At 41.3% G+C, this 17,923-nt stretch overlaps 1 protein-coding gene across 4 annotated transcripts in view; it reads right to left on the reverse strand.

The window, feature by feature from the left end:
* Positions 1 to 526: 526 nt before the first annotated feature.
* Positions 527 to 17,923, reverse strand: part of fstl5 (follistatin like 5) — a 76,342-nt gene continuing 58,945 nt past the window's right edge. For 2 of the 4 annotated variants that reach the window (XM_088991221.1, XM_088991222.1), the window contains exons 11-16: positions 17,684 to 17,710; positions 16,616 to 16,734; positions 14,833 to 14,982; positions 12,378 to 12,485; positions 10,554 to 10,678; positions 527 to 5,441 (exon numbers count right to left, since the gene is read on the reverse strand). In XM_088991221.1, coding sequence (XP_088847347.1) covers positions 4,739 to 5,441; positions 10,554 to 10,678; positions 12,378 to 12,485; positions 14,833 to 14,982; positions 16,616 to 16,734; positions 17,684 to 17,710 — 1,232 coding nt within the window. In that variant the 3' untranslated portion in view covers positions 527 to 4,738. The remainder of the gene's footprint in view (positions 5,442 to 10,553; positions 10,679 to 12,377; positions 12,486 to 14,832; positions 14,983 to 16,615; positions 16,735 to 17,683; positions 17,711 to 17,923) is intronic. The other 2 variants (XM_088991220.1, XM_088991219.1) reach the window with 1 other exon arrangement.

A 17,923-nucleotide genomic window follows, 5' to 3' on the forward strand; every position in this document is an offset into this window, starting at 1 on the left:
GACTTACGACCGTTTGACTTACAACCGTTTTGTCGGAACAGAACCCGGTCGTAACTCGGATATTACCTGTATCGCACCTCTTTGCAATTTTTTTTAATGAAGATACTAGTGCAGCGTGTTCTACCGGAGACAAATTCCTTGTCTTGGCCAATAAAGATGCTTCTGATTCTGAAAAAAGATGAAAAAAAAAATCGTTAACATCTAAAATCCATTATTAATATTTTGAAACATCTTGCATCGGGATAACTTATTTGTCATTTTTCTACAACACGTTAGCAATAGCGTCACTATTTAATGTCAGTCAGTGATGCATTGTGAATTCTTTCAATTTCAAGTCATCATAATCTCTCTTGGGACAATCACACGCTACATAAAATAGCATCTCTGCCATTCATCACCGCCAATGGCTAACAACACGCGTGTTGTTAGCCATGATAAGCGGCTAGCGTTAAATTGATCGCCTGGCGTAAGCGAAGAGAAGAGTGTGGTCGTAACCGAAAGAGGAGATATTACACATGGCTTCCTTTGTATGGATTTTATTGTTGAGGAGGGAAAATAGGACAAGTGTTGTTGTTTTTTTTTTTATTTTGGAGATATATTTACATATAAATATCACAATCGGTCATCGAACTAAAGGATACACGCTCGGACATACAAAACATGACAACCGTGGACATGAAACGAACTGAATCAGCCGTTCGGGGACTTTAAAGGACAACCCACGCCATTTTTTTGTTTCCTAACTGACATCGGAAAAATGTTTGATAGCATCTAAAATGCCCAAAACACGCAGGCTGATATTTTGAGTCAAATGCAAAACACCAAGAAAAATGAGTTTAAAGTGTGCCAAAACTGCCACAAAATGAGCTCATAACGGGATATTCAGAAAGTCCCGCCCCCTTGTTCGTGATGTCACTATTGGTCACACACTGCCTTGCTCCAGAATCAAAACAATGGCTTCAGAGAGTTCAGATTGGGAGAAAATGCTTTCTTGTTACTCATCCAGTTATGAATACGATTCAAATAGTTCTGAAGAGGAAAGCATAAATGTTTGCCATTAATGAAAGAAGTCCTTCCGTCTCGTTTTGGGGCATCTGGACTCCAATGTAGCAGCCCAGAAAATGCACAAGACGGCGCATAAGCTCCGTTGGAAATGGGCTGATTTGTCTGCTGGGAATTTGTGTCAACTCGTATCAAATAGTAGTCTTGGTGCAACACACAATGATTCACCATCACGTTATTTATGTAGGTTTCCTTCTAATTTCATCAACACGGTGTTTTCAGACGAAAAAAAAGTACCCAAAATGCATTGTGTGTCGCTTTCTTTGTCAGGGGCGTTCCCTCCGTGACGTCACGTCAGGCATCGTCATCAACTGGAAAACAAGACCTCCTGAATATTCAGCGCGAGTCTTAAAACGTACAATATAGCTATATGAAGTGATTTTACAAATTATGGACGTAACTTGTCCGTAGGTGTCGGATGTCCTTTAAAAGAACAAAGACCAATCGGGCAGGAAAAAAAGTCAGAGTGAGGCGTGACAATAATGCGACAGGAAAAACAGATTTTCGATAGAATTTACAGGTGAAAATGTCATTGTGAATTTTTCTAGACGCGGTTTTCGTTGGGACTGTTAATGCATAGAAAGTGTTCACTGTCATCGTCTTGCACACAATGTATCACAAGAAAGCCAGTGGTGGGCCTGCAAAGCCTTCTCCGCTGGCCAAAAAATATCTGAATCAACGACTAATGTGAATTTTATTTTGTCCATGAATTCTTACGAAATAATTCCAAGGCCTTCTCTGCTGGCCTAAAAATATCTGAATCACAGAATAATTATTTAAATTTTGTCCATACATTGATTTTAACTCATTCACTGCCATTCACAAATGTATTATGACGTAGAGCAGCATTCCCGATTTTTTTTCTCATGCTCAGGTGCTGAAAAAGCGCTGGCCAGACCTCTAGCAATATTTTCCCTTCCACAAGAGGGCAACATTTCTCTTATTTTTCTATGTTCACACTTTGTCCAGCTTCAGCTGTTGTTAAAGCGCTATATAAATCAATGTATGTATTGTATTTTGTACAGCAGCCCCCATTTCAAGCTCTGATAACTCCAGACCCATATCATTTAGGAACTAACTGTTTTTTTGGATGAAAGAAGAGAGTGTAAGGTTTCTTACATTGCAGTGAATGCTTATGTAGTCCTAAAATGCAATATTCTGTGGGTCCTGGAATTCAAGTGACAATGACAAAAACCCTGGCACTCCAGTGGACACATTTTAGATAGCTATCTAGCTAGCTTTCGATCTATTTGAGTTACTTCTGGGTTGAGTGAACGCTGGCGCGTGTGGCTACCGCTGCTCACCCACAGAAAAACGTATCTTGTAACTGTGAAGTGACGTTGAGAATTTTGAAATGCGCTTATAAATGAAATGTATTGTATGTATTATTATTATGTGTGTATGTATGTATGTATGTATGTATGTATGTATTATTATTATTTATTTATTTATTTTGCACGTCTCGCAGTAAATGAGTGAAAAAAATTCCAAACTGAATTTCAGCTTCCTTTCAGTACTTTTCTCTGTTTTTGTATTTAAGATTTTAACCAATCACATTTTTAGCCATCATTTGTTACCAGGGTCAGAAATCGACCTGGACGCCTTCAAAATCAGTTCTGCAGGCCCTGGAACATCGAATAAGTGTCAATCAAACTGTTACTTTAACCAATCAGAGTTCAAGTTAGCAACCCAAGGCCTGCAGGAAGGCGCTGGAAACGAGTTTTCGCAAATTATGATTGGCTAAACGCATGATTGGCTAGTGACTAGCCAATCATGGTATCACTAGCAGCTAGTGATAAGCGCATACTGGCCAGAGCTAGCACACTGGATCAGTAGCGAGCCCGCATGAGCAAATATATATTTTTGTGTTGATTTAATAGCAATTTTGTCAAGCCACAATGGCCGAAGGAGGAGCAGAAATGGATTTGGTTGCAGATTTACCGTTAAAGCCATTTTCAAGACGGACTTTTCAAGAAAAAATGGACATCGTTATGAAAGGTCGGTCAATTATTTCCAGGCTAACGGTAGCCTCTAGTGGACTCGTCATAAATCACACCACACATTTTTCAGTCTGGATTGATTCCGACATAGCACTACTGAAGGCCTAGCGATGAAATGCAACTCTATCACACTCTAGACTAGACTAGGATGCACCCGATGAGATTAGTGATTAATTTCCCTCCGTTTTCTTTTTGTTTGGTCCAAGATTGTAATATTTCATACAGACAGCTACCGACTTCATCCTCAAGTATCAATCTTTGAAGTCATTGATCTTTTCTTTTGCCCTTCTTAAAGCATCAGGATCGAGTTTGGATTTCCCCGCTTTAGGCGGAAACCAAAAAATAAAATAAGAAAAACAGAATCAAAGTTTGCCAAATGTTGTTTATCGATGAAAAGATTTCTTCAGCCGTCATCTGTACTTCTTTGTTCAGTTTGTGTACAGTGATACCTCAGCTTACGAATGTAATTGGTTCCCAGAAAGTGTGTGTCAGAAGAAAAATCAGTCTTCCAAACATTAATTTCCCACAAGAAACCATTAAAATGAGAATAATCCGTTCCTAGGTCACCATAAAACATCATTTTCTACTAAATAAGCCTTAAAACTGCACAAAATATACCTTATTTTATGTATAACAAATGTGCTATTGTATTGTAATGAAAGAAATAAACTGTACAATATAATAAAGTTGTTTTATTTAGCCTTGTGATGGTCATTGATGTAGTTCCCTCTTGATATCCAAGTGAAGTTGCCATGCTTTCTCGACGAGAATACCCTCACTCACACTGTCCTCTGCGAGCTGCTTTTCGTTCATCCAAATCAACTCAAGTTTTTCAACCTCTTCTATTGCCTGAGACCGTTGCTTAGACAGCACAGAAACATCCTTAGCCACACGTAGCAATGGTCAACTTAGCATACTGGTACTGGGGCGCTAAATCACACAAATGATGATCTCCTTCTGCTCGATCGTCTTTTGTGTCTTCTTCGGCTTAACACTAGCCTGTGGTGGGGTCTTTTTCAGTCCCATCATAGCAAAAGTACTCCACTTGATAACAAACCATGTATGCACTCAAAGAAAGGGGTGATGAAAATTAGTCCATCAACCACCGTGGCGCTGTTCGACCGTGTGGTTTGGTGTTCTTCCGCCGAAAACTAGTCCGCCAGCCACCGTGGTGCTGTGTGGTTTGGTTCGTCTGCCGAAAACTAGTTTGTATGCCAAGATTATATTCTCACAAATTTAATGTTCGTAAGGCGAAAAGTTCGTGAACTAAAGCGTTTGTAAACTGAGGTATCACTGTAATCAGATTAGCTTCAGGGAGTAGCCCACTGCTAACCCCCAACCTCAGAGGTGGGACCTATCAAAGCTATATTAGAGATATATATCGGAGCAGAACTACCAGCACAACTTTAGTTCGCTGATGAAGCTTTTTGGATGAGGAGCGAAACATCTGAAATACAGATGACGGCTGAAGAAACCTTTTCATCGATGGACCACTCCCGTACGACTGAGAGCTTCTACAAACGTAAGGGTAGATTTGAAAAACTTGTTGACCAGTGAAGTATAATTCAGGGACTTGAAGAACTTTTAGATTTATCTTGACGTGGAACCACGACATGGTCAATTCAAATTCTCCGTTCCTGTGCCACAAAATTCACTGGAGGGATAGCGGAAGTGGACTAAGACTCCCCGACCCAAACCAACACATTGCCTTGGACCACGTCCGTGATCTCGCAATTCAGCTTGTTGAGCCGCCCGTCCAGGATGAACAGGGACTCCCGAGAAGGGGTCATGAGGTACTTCCCGAAGGTACCACCGCCCACCAGCGCCCGGTTCCCGGCGCTCCACGGCCATTCAAACGCCTCGATGGCCTCTTTCAAGCTCTTGATCATCTTCACCTTACCGCTGCGCAGCTCCACGAACAACACGTCGGTCTGGCGCCCGGAGCTTCCGAACACGTTGTACTGGTGGGCCTCGGTGAAGGAACGCTGGAAAGCCAGATCGGAGATATGGAGGTTGGTGTGGATGTCAAAGGGTTCCCCGATCTGACCACGCTCTGAGATCGTCTGGATACGCATGAGACCGTCACCGTCGTCCACGGTCACCAGGTAGCGACCGTCGGGCGAGACGTGGGGCGTTCCGGTCACGTCGCGGTTCTGGCCCACCACGCCGTCCGTCACGCCGTCCACGATGATCTGAGGCCGAGTGGCGCCCGTGGAATCCGGCCGGCAATTGATAAAGTAGTAGCCGCCCAAGTGGGTGTAAGCCGCCGCCTTGGGGATGCAGTCCAAGTCCCGTAGGCTGATGTTCTTCACGTAGGACAAGGTCTCCAAGTCCATCTTGTGCAGGACAGGCTCATTTCGCTGAAAGATGAGGCCGAATCTGAGAGGCAACACAAAACATTCAATCGATAGCTAATCGGGACGCTTTTTCTTCTGCGACCAGTGAATCTACGACGGCTGAACAAGTCGCCGCTTTGTTACGGGGTGAAAAGTCATCAATCGTGGGTGTGCACACCACAACCATATTTGGTTCAGGTCAAAAATGACAACACAACCGGAAGCTTAGCCCACACACATTTTCATTTTAATAAGAATAATACATTTCATTTCTAAGCGCCTTTCAAAATTCTCAAGGTCACTTTACAGTCACAGGATCAGTTTTTCTGCGGGTGAGCAGCGGCAGCCACACGCGGAAGCAACTCAAATAGATAGAAAGCTAGCTAGCTGGCTAATCGATAGCCAACAGATACCTAGATAGATAGCCAGTCAGTTAGGTAGTGAATAGCTAGATAGATAGATATCAAATAGCTAGCCAGATAGAAAATAGCTAGCAAATAATAAATAATAATAATAATAATAATAATAATGACATTTCGCAGGAGCAACGTTATGAAAGGAAGAGGAAATGAAAAGAAGAATTAGAAAAACAAAACACAGGAGCTGCTGTAAAGGCAGTCACTCTCGTGGTACCATCTTGAAGTTAAAATAACAAATAATATGACAACAAAAAGACAGATAGTCATTCTGAAGCACTTTCTGTAGTGGCTGAATGGCTATCTAGCTCGTTATCTATTAACTATCTAGCTGGTTATCTATTAGCTATCGAAGTGGCTGGCTAGCTATCTAGCTCGTTATCTATTAGCTATATAGCTGTCTATCTAGTTGCTATCTAGGTGGCTGGCTAGTTATCTAGCTCGTTATCTATTAGCTATCTACTAGCTATCTAGGTGGCTGGCTAGCTATCTAGCTCGTGATCTATTAGTTATGTAGCTGGATATCTATTAGCTATCTAGGTGGCTGGCTAGCTATCTAGCTCATTATCTATTAGCTATCTAGCTGGCTATGTATTAGCTATCTAGCTATCAGATATCTAGCTGTCTAGCTGGCTGGCTAGCTATCTAGCTTTCTAGCAATCTAGCTGGCTGGCCAGCTATCTATTAGTTATCTAGCTACCTTTCTGCCTATTTGAGTTACCTCCGGGTTGAGTGAACGCCGGCACGTGCAGCTGCCGCTGCTCACCCACAGAAAAACGTATCCTGTGACTGTAAAGTGACCGTGAGAGTTTTGAAAGGCGCCTAGAAATGAAATGGGTTATTATTATTATTATTATTATTATTATTATTGAAGGTTTTCCCCAAAAAGATGACAGAACTCAGCACGTTTTGATCTTCTCTCGGCCCGTTAGAAGGCTCTAAAGTCTCCAGACTTTGCGGATTAAGGCCAATTTTCTGGATGCCATTCAAGTCAGTGAATAATATGAAGAAGAAAATGGGGTGCTTTGACTTTTGAGAACAATGCTGAAGAAAATAAAGCCACTTTTTTCTGTGACTGGTCTATGATGCAATCCAGGAAAACCTCCCAAAACAAACCCAAACATTTGCTCAGATGTTCCATTAGAAGATAAAACCTTCTGACCAAAAAGCGACTGACAGGCGTGTCCATTTTCACGTCATTTGTCATCTTTGGATCGCGTTTCGACATCGCTGGCAGGACACACACAGAAAGCATATTAATAATAATAATAATAATAATAATAATAATAATAATAATAATATTATTATTATTATTATTATTATACATTTCATTTCTAAGCGCCCTTTCAAAACTCTCAAGGTCTTCTTTACAGTCACAAGATAAGCTTTTCTGTGGGTGAGTAGCGGCAGCCACACGTGCCGGCTAATAGATAGCCAATAGCCATCGAACTAGATAGCCAGCCAGCGAGCTCGATAGCTATATAGTTCGCCAGATAGCTAGCCAGCTAGACAATATAGCTAGCTAGAGATCTTTTTAGCTAGCTTTTGTAGCACTAGCTAGCTAGATATCTATATATATGTATTTATCTATGTATTTATTTAAATATTTATTTAATTACAGTCGTGAAATTGGCTTTTTCAGCTGTGTCAAATTGAGAAAACATTTTTGCTCTGTATTTTAATATGAGAACGTTGAAAGCTAAGATGAACTTTGCTGCTGTGAAATGTCAATTTCTCCACTGAAGACAGACATTGAAAGGAATGATGACATCTAAAATATATAGATTTTGCTTGTAAATTCCATTCAATCTCAGTTATCTAGCTAGCTACCAAGCTGTCTATTTGCTATCTATTTGCTATTTTTAAGCAATGTATTAGCTGTCGAGCTGGCTGGCTACCTATCTAGCTAGCTATCTATTAGCAGATGCAGACGCGAGGTTCAGGGTGTCCCCCGACTAATGCCTGAAGACATTAGAGATAGGTTCCAGCACCCCACCCGACCTTACTGAGGATAAAGCGAATGGATGGATGCTAATGTGACCTTAGCAATTTGAGTCCCGAGGTACTGTGATGTTATTTTCAGTCAACAGCCAGTGGCACTACAAGGCAAAATGGCAGCCCCCTGAGACGCATAAAAAACAGCTACATTTTTTTTCAGCTCCACTTATATTCCACAAGACTATAACTCTTTAAATCCACAAGACACACACATACACACAGAGCCTCCGTCTACCTAAGACGTATTTAAATACACATGATACGTATTTATATACACATGATTTCGTACAGCCGCCCTCATTTCAAGCTCAGATAACGCCAGAACCATATAACTTAGGACTTAACTCTTTTCTTCTGAGGAAAAAAGAGATTCTACGGCTTCTTACGCTGCATTGAACGTTTATGTAGTCCTAAAACTCAATACAGTGATACATTGGGTTATGAACGCTTTAGCTAAGCGGACTTTTTGCCTTACGAACATTACATTTGCGAGAATATAGTCTTGGCATACAAACTAGTTTTCGGGAAACACATGTAGCCACAATGGCTGGCGGACTAGTTTTCGGCGGAAGAACACCAAACCACACGGTCGAACAGCGCAGACTAGATTTCCACACCCACTTTCTTTACTGCACAGAGTGCAGACGTGGTTTGTTATCGAGTGGAGTACTTTTGCTTTTTGGGGACCACCGCAGGCTAGTGTTAAGCCAAAGAGGACAAAAAAAGAACATTACGGTCCAGCAGAGGGAGATTATCAAAAACACAAATGAGGTGTGCGTTTGCGTGACTTAGCGTCCCAGTAGAAATATGCTAAGTCGACCATTGCTACGTGTGGCTAAGGGTGTCTCTGTGTTGTCTAAGCAACAGTCTCAGGCAATAGTAGGGGTCGAACAACTTCTGTTGATTTGGATTAAAAAATAACAGCGAGCAGGGGACAGTGTGAGTGAGGGTATTATCGGCGAGAAAGCACAGCAACTTCACTCGGATATCATCAAGAGGCAACTACATCAACGACCATCACAAAGGTCAATAAAACAACTTTATTATATAGTACAATTTATTTCTTTCATTACAATACAATAGCACATATCATCAAGAGGTAGTTGCCTCTTGATGATGTCTTTCAGTGTCGTACAAGGATTTATAGTGTCATTCGTCATGGTGAGGCAGCTAGTTCTGACGATAAAGCTGCCAAAGCTTACAAGAAATCATTCCTCAAGATGGCCACTCCATTCCATCAAGCTATCAACGACCATCACAAAGGTCAATAAAATGACTTCATTATACAGTACAGTTTATTTCTGTAATTACAATACAGTAGCATATTTATTATATATAAAATAAGGTATATTGTCTGTGGTTTTAATGTTTATCTAGTAGAAAATTATGTTTTAAGGGGACCTGGAAACTGATTATTCTCATGTTACTGGTTTCCTATGGGAAATTAATGTTTGGAAGACACACTTTTCACCCTACACTCACTTTCTGGGAACCAATTAAGTTCGTAAGCTGATGTATCACTGTATTCTGTGGGTTGTGGAATTCAAGTGACGATGACAAAAACCCTGGCACTGGAGTGGACACATTTTTTGCACATCGTCTGTCAGCGAATGAGGTCGAACGGAGGCGCTGTATGGAAAAATCTGACCAAAATGTCAAGACTTCCAAATTGCTGTTCGGTCCAAACATTTTTTTCATTACTATCATGTCAAAACCAAAAGGGAAGCCTTTCGATTTCTCAGACGGACAGAAAAGTAGCTGATGCGCGTCGACGTCGCAGACGCGGTGACGTGTCCATTCACCCAAGACACAGTGTGCATGTTGAGCAAAGTCACTGACACCCGACAAATGTAAAATTGTCAAAAACAATCTGTAGTATCCTAAAATGTCAGTGGATGAAAAGGTTTCTTCAGCCGTCATCTGTACAAATTTGAAGGTGTCGGACGTTTCGCTTCTTATCCAATAAGCTTCGTCAGCAAACTAAAGTCTTAGTGGTAGTTTCGGCGCTATATATATATATTAGGTCCCTGCTCTCAGGCTGGGGGGAGCAGAGGACTACTCCCTGCGGCTCCACTGATTGCTTCTATTGTCCTGACTGACGACTGGCCTGATTGCCCTATTTGCCCTGGAGGTTAAAATCTTAGCGAAAGAACATAGATGGTTTGAAAGGGGAGTAAAAGAAGCTATTTTCATAAAACAGCTAAATCCTTCACTAAACCGATATGGTGGGGTGCGGTTCAATTTGGATCGTTCGTACAACAGACTGCTTAGGCAACATAGGATGAGTTATGCCTCAGTCTGATATCACGTCGGGGTCACCATTTGTTGGAGGAGAATGAATGTTTGCAACATGTGCATGGAGCCATACTAATGGTGAATCTGTTCCCAAAACAAATTATCCAAAAAACGTTGATTTTTTTTTTAATGCTGATGTTGTATGAAGATTTGAAAACAATCGTGATATTTTTCTTTTTTGGTGGACGAGGTCAGTTTGTGTTTTCACTATTTGTGTCAGCGCTTGGTCCAAAATCAAAACATACTCATGCAGCACAGAAAATAAGACCTCGTCTGCCTGTATTCTCGGCGCTGGATGCCCGGCAACGTAATTACACCGCCTACCTGCCTGCTCTCGGCTTGACGGGCAAGCTGCTAAAAGCCAATCAGTTCCAGAAGGCAGCAAAGAAAGCCAATCAGCATTCGGACCAAAGTGAGACGTGCGTGGATGATGTGCAATCACGTACCTGACGCCATCCACGATCAGGTTGGTGGAAGGGATGAAAAAGTCGTCTGCCCGATCGAAACGTCCGCCCACAGGCTGCGTGTGCAGCGTGTGCTGAGATACCCGCACACTCGCTTCACCGATCACCTGGAGGGACATTTCACACCTTTAAGAGGAGGCTTGTCTAATTTTTTTTTAGTTTTAATTTCATTATTTTAAAAAAAGGCTTATGAATAACATATGACTGTAATTGAGCAGGCTCTCACGAAACACACATACACACTATGCGTGCCACTCCTAGGCCTTCACTAGTGCTATGTCTGAATCAATCAGCCGTGAATGTGGTGTGATATTACAACCCGTCCACTAGAGGGTGCCGTTGGCCAGAATATAACTGGTGACTTGAAGAAATTGCAGAAATACTGTCATTAAAAGACAGGTGTCAAAGTCAAGGCCCGGGGGCCAGATCTGGCCTAGCAGATCATTTTATTTGGCCCGCGATAGCGAATCAAGCATGTCAAGTTTCTTGATGTTTGCTAAAGTCCGAACTAAAAAAGTTCAAATTATGTATATAAATGTATATGTATGTATATATGTAAACCACAATAACGGTCATTATTTTTTTACTTCAAATTCAAAAACTATGTATTTATTTATTATGTTGTGCGCTCTATATATAATATGGAGAAGGGATGAAACATTCTAATGGCCTCCCCAAATTCATAATGGCCCTTGAGAGGAAACCGTAACTACTATGTGGCACGCGGCAAAAAAATGACTTTGACACCCTTGCATTAAACTGTTTGAATTTTGAGTATGAACGTGTGGATTCGTGATAATTGCATAAAATTGCAATATTATTTGCATTTCTTGATGATGTCCATCTATTGTTGAAAAGTCCGTCTTGAAAATGGCTCTCTCCTTCAGCCATTGTGGGTTGACAAAACCGATATTAAATTGACACAATATATTTGCTTATGCAGCTCGCGACAGATACAGTGCGCTAGCTATTGCCAGTATAAGCAGCTAGTGATACTATGACTAGCCACTTATAATTTGCGAAAAGTCCGATGTTGCCAGCGACTTCTAGCAGGCCTTGGTTTGCCAACTCAAAATCTGATTGGTTAAAGCAACAGTTTCATTGTCATTGATTTTTTAGCGACAACATATAATCCATATTAGTCAGTGATTCAGATATTTTTAGGCCAGCAGAGAAGGCCTTGGAATTATTTAATAAGAATTTATGGTTAAATATTATTCACATTATTCTATGATTCAGATACTTTTAGGGCAGCGGAGAAGGCCTGGGAATTATGAACAAAATGTAATTGACATTAGTCCGTGATTCAGATATTTTTAGGCCAGCAGAGAAGGACTTGCAGGCCCTGAAATCCCACCACTGGATCCAGCATATATTTATACTCTCCATCGCTTAGTGTGTGATTCAGATATTTTTAGGCCAGCAAAGAAGGCCTTGGAATTATTTCGTAAGAATTCATGGACAAATATAATTGACATTAGTCGTTGATTCAGATATTTTTAGGCCAGCGGAGAAGGCCTTGCAGGCCCTGAAATCCCACCACTGGATCCATCATATATTCATAATCTCCATCGCTTTCGTCCAAGAATGTCGAAAAGTTTTTTTTTGTTAGTTTTATGAGAGAAGGAGCCATTTGCAGCAAACACCACCACCCTCACTTTTATTTTGAAGGGAAGGACATTACAAAATGACACACATCACACAAACATCGTCTCTTAATCCGCTTAATCCCTGATCCAAATGACCAAATTCCTTCATTCACATTAAAGGTAAAATTGAAAATGGAGGATTTTCCTTTTGGCTGACCTGCAGGGTAGGAAAACTCTTGAGCCTGTCCCCCCAGCTGAGGATCCATAACTGGTCACGAGACTTGTCATAATGGAGCTTGACGGGATATGGATCCGTTTTCACAGTCTGCAACACACAATTATTTTACTTCAATGGACAGCATCTTCAGCTATGTTAGCATATGTTGCGCAAACGATAGCCTTTGACTGCAGGAGGGATGCAGGGAGACAGAGAAGTTGCAAGCATTTCAGGGCCCATGAACTGCCAGACGATGTGCAAAAATGGGTCCACTCCAGTGCCAGGGTTGTTGTCATTGTCACTTGAATTCCCGGACCAAGAGAATATTGAGTTTTAGGACTACATACATATTCAATGCAACATAAGAAACCTTAGATTCTCTTTGTTCATAGTTAATTCCTAAATGATATGGGTCTGGAGTTATCTGAGCATGAAATGGGGACGGATGTACAAAATACAATGCAATAAATCCATATTGCTTCTTTTTTGGGTTTGACATGATAGTCATGAAAAAATGTTTTAATAATCATATCATTGAATGCAGCATTAAAAAAGAGTTAATTCCTAAATGATATGGGCCTGGAGTTATCTGAGCTTGAAATGCGGGATGTCCAAAAAATACAATGAAATACATCCATATTGGTTTATACAGCGCTTTACCAACAGCTGAAGCTGGAACAAAGCGCTAACATGGAAAAAAAGGGCAAATGCAACCTTGTGGGTGGGGAAACATTGCCAGAGGTCTGACCAGCGCTTTATCGGCACCCAAGCATTAAAAAAAAAATTAAACACAGTCGCGAATGGCAGTGAATGAATTCACTACACCGTTTTGCTTTGATTTTATTTCGCGTGTCTGCCACTCAACGTGGCAACATCCTAAATTGTGTGTGTGTGTGTGTGTGTGTGGCTGTGAGTGCAGTGATGTATGTCGCTGGCGTTCCTGGGTTTGTCTCACATCCGTCCCCCGTCTCCCCCGTCCCCGTCTCCCCCCTTTTTGCAGATGGCTGTTTACGCTTCGCCGGGTCTCGTGGGGGGAGGGGGGGAAGAGCCAAGAAGCCGCCACTAAGCAGGGCTGAGCTTCTCCCAAAACTGTCAGCAGCTCATTTATTCGGGCCTCCTGGGGTTTGAGCTGCGCTACGTTATATTAGCAGCTGTTCATTAAAGGACAACCGACACCATTTTTTTGGGGGGGAAAAAAACGTTTTATAGCATCTAAAATAGCCAAAACACAGGCTGATATTTTTAGTCAAATGCAAAACACCAAGAAAAATGACTTCAAGTGTCCCAAAACTACTTCCAAATGACCCAGGAAATGGCGAGTTTCAGAAAGTCCCGCCCCCTTGTTCGTGACATCACGCCAGGATACTCCGTCACAAACTGCCTTGCTCCAGAATCAAAACAATGGCTTCAGAGAGTTCAGATTGGGAGACAATGCTTTCTTGTTACTCATCCAGTTATGAATAGGATTCAAATAGTTCTGAAGAGGAAAGCATCAATGTTTGCAATCGATTAAAGGAGTCCTTCCGCATCAATTCGAGCGGTCTGGACTCCAATGTAGCGTCCAGAAAATGCACAAGATGCCGCACAAGCTCCGTTGTATTAGCTATCTTTTCGCTAGGTATTAGCTATCTATTCGCAAGGTATTAGCTATGTATTCGCTAGCTAATTTCTGTTTATTCGATAGCTAATAGCTATCTATACGGTAGTTAGCTAGCTTTCTATCTATTTGAGTTACTTCCGGGTTGAGTAAACGCTGGCGCGTGTTGTGGCTGCAGCTGCTCATCGTCAAAAAAAACTTATCCTGTGACTGTAAAGTGACCTTGAAAGTTTTGAAATGGGCTTACAAATGAAATGTGTTATTATTATTATTATTTAAAAACCTTAAACATACTGTATATAAGCCTTAATCATACATTGAATGGATTTCAACTTATGACCATTTCGATTTACGGCCGTTTGGTCAGAACGGAACTAGGCCGTAAGTCGGATGTTACCTGTATAGATAATATATAAGATACATACCCTACTTGCGAACATTCAAGTTACGAACAACGGTACATACGAACATTTTTGTCGTAACATATGTTAAAATATAATGTTAATATATAATAAATAGACAGTTTGAAAGGGGAGTAAAAGAAGCTTTATTCATAAAACAGCTAAATCCTTTACTAAACCGATATGGTGGTGTGAGGTTCAATTTGGATCGTTCGTACGACAGAGTGCTTAGGCAACATAGAATGAGTTATGCTGATGAGGTGATACCAGGGCAAATAGAGCAATCAGGCCAGTCGTCAGTCAGGTGTGTGTGATTATTCATCCCCCCCCCCCCCAAACCACTTCCAAGTTTTCTAAATGACGCATCGGTTTATCGAGTTTGACTGCTTACCAACTGTGTCATTAGTGAAATGGATCCATGTTATTAATTGAGCGTTAATATCATCAATTGAGTTACCTGGACAGCTTTTTGCGATTGGACATCCACGATGAGCAAACGATCCAACGTGGGCTGAGCAGCATAAATCAATTTGTCCTTGACGTTGACCGCCGCTGACCATACACACTTTTGCGGCTCGTCTTCTTCAGATGCGGGACACACTTCCTCCTACACACACAAAAAAGCAGCTTGCCGTTATCGTATCAACTTATTTTTTTCCCCCTTTCCGAGCGCATAATCCACACAACAAAGCCTGCACGTGCCAACGGATGTTCAGCTTCCATTTCCTTGGCAGTTTTTTGGGGGCTAGCTGGCCGACGTCGCTATCCTGGACTCTGCGGAGCGATATAGAGCCGCTGCTAGCCAGGACGGATGAAATAAAAAGGCGCCTGGAATGTTGGAATTTATACATCTTGTGTGTGTTTATAACGACGGAGGCAGTGTGGTGACTGCATGCCAACCTGTCTCGCTTATGAAGTGGCCGATAGCGTTTATGTCCTCTGGAGCACTGCAATAAATCGACACTGGTACTTAAAGGACAACCGACGTCTCCGGACAAGTTGTGTCCATAATTTGTAAAATGGCTTCCAATGACTTCTACTGAGCGTATTTTACAAAGATTCCACCGCATATAGCTATGTTTTACGTTTTAAGACTCGCTCTGAATATTCAGGAAGTCTTGTTTTTGAGTTGGTGACGAGTCCGTACGTGACGTCATTGAAGGAACACCCCTGACCAAAAAAAAGACACATTGTAGCAGTCCTTCCATCACATCAATGTATTTGAGTTGGGTCGGAAAACCTCGTGTTGCACCAAATAGCCGCTGGAAGAGGGCGACGAAGCTCCATGGAAGGACTTTATCAGCCTGTGGAAACCGGCTGATTAATTCCTCACAGGAGCTTGGTCGCCATTTTCTGCCTCCCTCGGGTGCGACATTTACCACCCCTGATGCCTCAAAATGACTATAAATAAATTCTTTAATCGATTGCAAACATGTATGCTTTCTTCTTCAGAACTATTTGAATCATATTCATAACTGGATGAGTAACATAAAGCATATTCTCTGAATCGGTAAGCCATTGTTTTGATTCTCCAGCAAGGCAAGACGTCTTGGCGTGACGTCACGAACTGAAGGCGGGACTTTCTGAAAATGGCCAATTCGCAGCTCAATTTTTTGCAGATTTTGGACACTTTTGGACAACGTTTTTCTGATGTCAGTTAGGAAAAAACTTCACTCTGATATCATCAAGAGGCACCTACATCAACGACCATCACAAACGTCAATAAAACCACTTGATTATATAGTACAGTTTATTTCTTTAATTACAATACAATAGCACATTTATTATACATAAAATAAGGTAGACTTTGTGGAGTTTAAGTCTTATTTAGTAGAAAATGATGTTTTATCGGGACCTGGGAACGGATTATTCTCATTTTAATTGTTTCTTATGGGAAACAAATGTTTGGAAGACTAACTTTTTGCCTTATACACATTTTCTGGGAACCAGTTAAGTTTGTACGCCAAGGTATCACAGTATTTTGTGTAGTTTTAAATCTTATTTAGTAGAAAATGATGTTTTATGGTGACCTGGGAACAGATTATTCTCATTTTAATGGTTTCTAATGGGAAATAAATGTTTGGAAGACTAACTTTTCGCCTTCCACTCATTTTCTGGTAACCACTTAAGTTTGTAAGCTTAGGTATCACTACTGTACTGTATATGTCGATTCTGGACCTATATTTTCCCCGTTTGTTTTTCTTTGTGTTTATTTTGTTGATGAATGTGTTTCTTAAGACCTTAAGAGCCAGCAGCTTCTCACTGGGCTTGATGTGCCTCTGTATCTCACAAGCCACCGGTTGGATGACTTTAATGCCGTCCCGGTAGAAGACGTAGAACATGTTTCCGATACCAAGACCTGCCACAACAAAGAACAAAGAACAAAGAACATACACCCTCAAGTAAATAAACCAGCGTGCAATCATTTAATCCTTCTTGTCACTAACGCTATTACAGGAATTCAATTAAAGGACAACCGACGCCTATGGACAAGTTGTGTCCATAATTTGTAAAATCACTTGAAATGAATTCTACTGAGCGTATTTTACAACGATTCTACAGCATATAGCTATAGTTTACGTTTTAAGACTGGCGCTGAATATTCAGGAAGTCTTGTTTTCGAGTTGGTGACGATTCCTGACGTGACGTCACTGAAGGAACGCCCCTGACCGAGAAAGCGACACACAATGCATTTTGGGTACTTTTTTTGTCTGAAAACTTTGTGTTGATGGCCATATTAGAAGGAAAACACATAAATAACGCGATGGTGAATCGTTGTGTGTTGCACCAAGACAACTATTTGATATTCGCTGACACAAATTCCCAGCAGACAAATCAGCCCATTTCCAACGAAGCTTGGGTGCCATCTTGTGCTTCTTCTGGGACGCGACATTGGAGTCCAGATGGCTCGAATTGATCTGGAAGCACTTCTTTCATCGATTGCAAACATTTATGCTTTCCTCTTCAAAACTATTTGAATCATATTCATAACTGGATGAGTAACAAGAACGCATCTTCTCCCAATCTGAAGCCATTGTTTTGATTCTCGAGCAAGGCAAGACGTCCTGGCGTGATGTCACGAACAAGGGGGCGGGACCTTCTGAAATTCGCCATTTCCGGGGTCATTTTGAAGTAGTTTTGGGACACTTGAACTCATTTTTCTTGGTGTTTAGCAATTGATATATCAGAATTGAATATCAGCCTGCGTGTTTTGGCCATTTTCGATGCTATCAAACGTTTTTTCTGATGTCAGTTAGGAAACCAAAAAATGCTGTCGGTTGTCCTTTAAGCCACTTAAATGAACGTACCTTCCTCCCGCCACAGAATGTTGGCCACTGCCAGGGAGAAAAAGAGAACAAGAACATTTTAATGGCAAAATCAATAACATCACATTTGTGTGAGACTTTTCGAGGAACGCTCGGCTGCCGCTATCCAATGCAGCATATAATTGAGTCTTCTGCTTGGAAATCTGGATGTTTTTCTTCAATATGTTTACACTTTTGTGAATCGCCTTAAATCAACGGTGTAATTTAGTCTAAGACTGAAAC

This window comes from Hippocampus bargibanti, linkage group LG02 (assembly GCF_051943395.1).
Source record: "Hippocampus bargibanti isolate YZ-2025 linkage group LG02, ASM5194339v1, whole genome shotgun sequence".
Lineage (NCBI taxonomy): Eukaryota > Metazoa > Chordata > Actinopteri > Syngnathiformes > Syngnathidae > Hippocampus > Hippocampus bargibanti.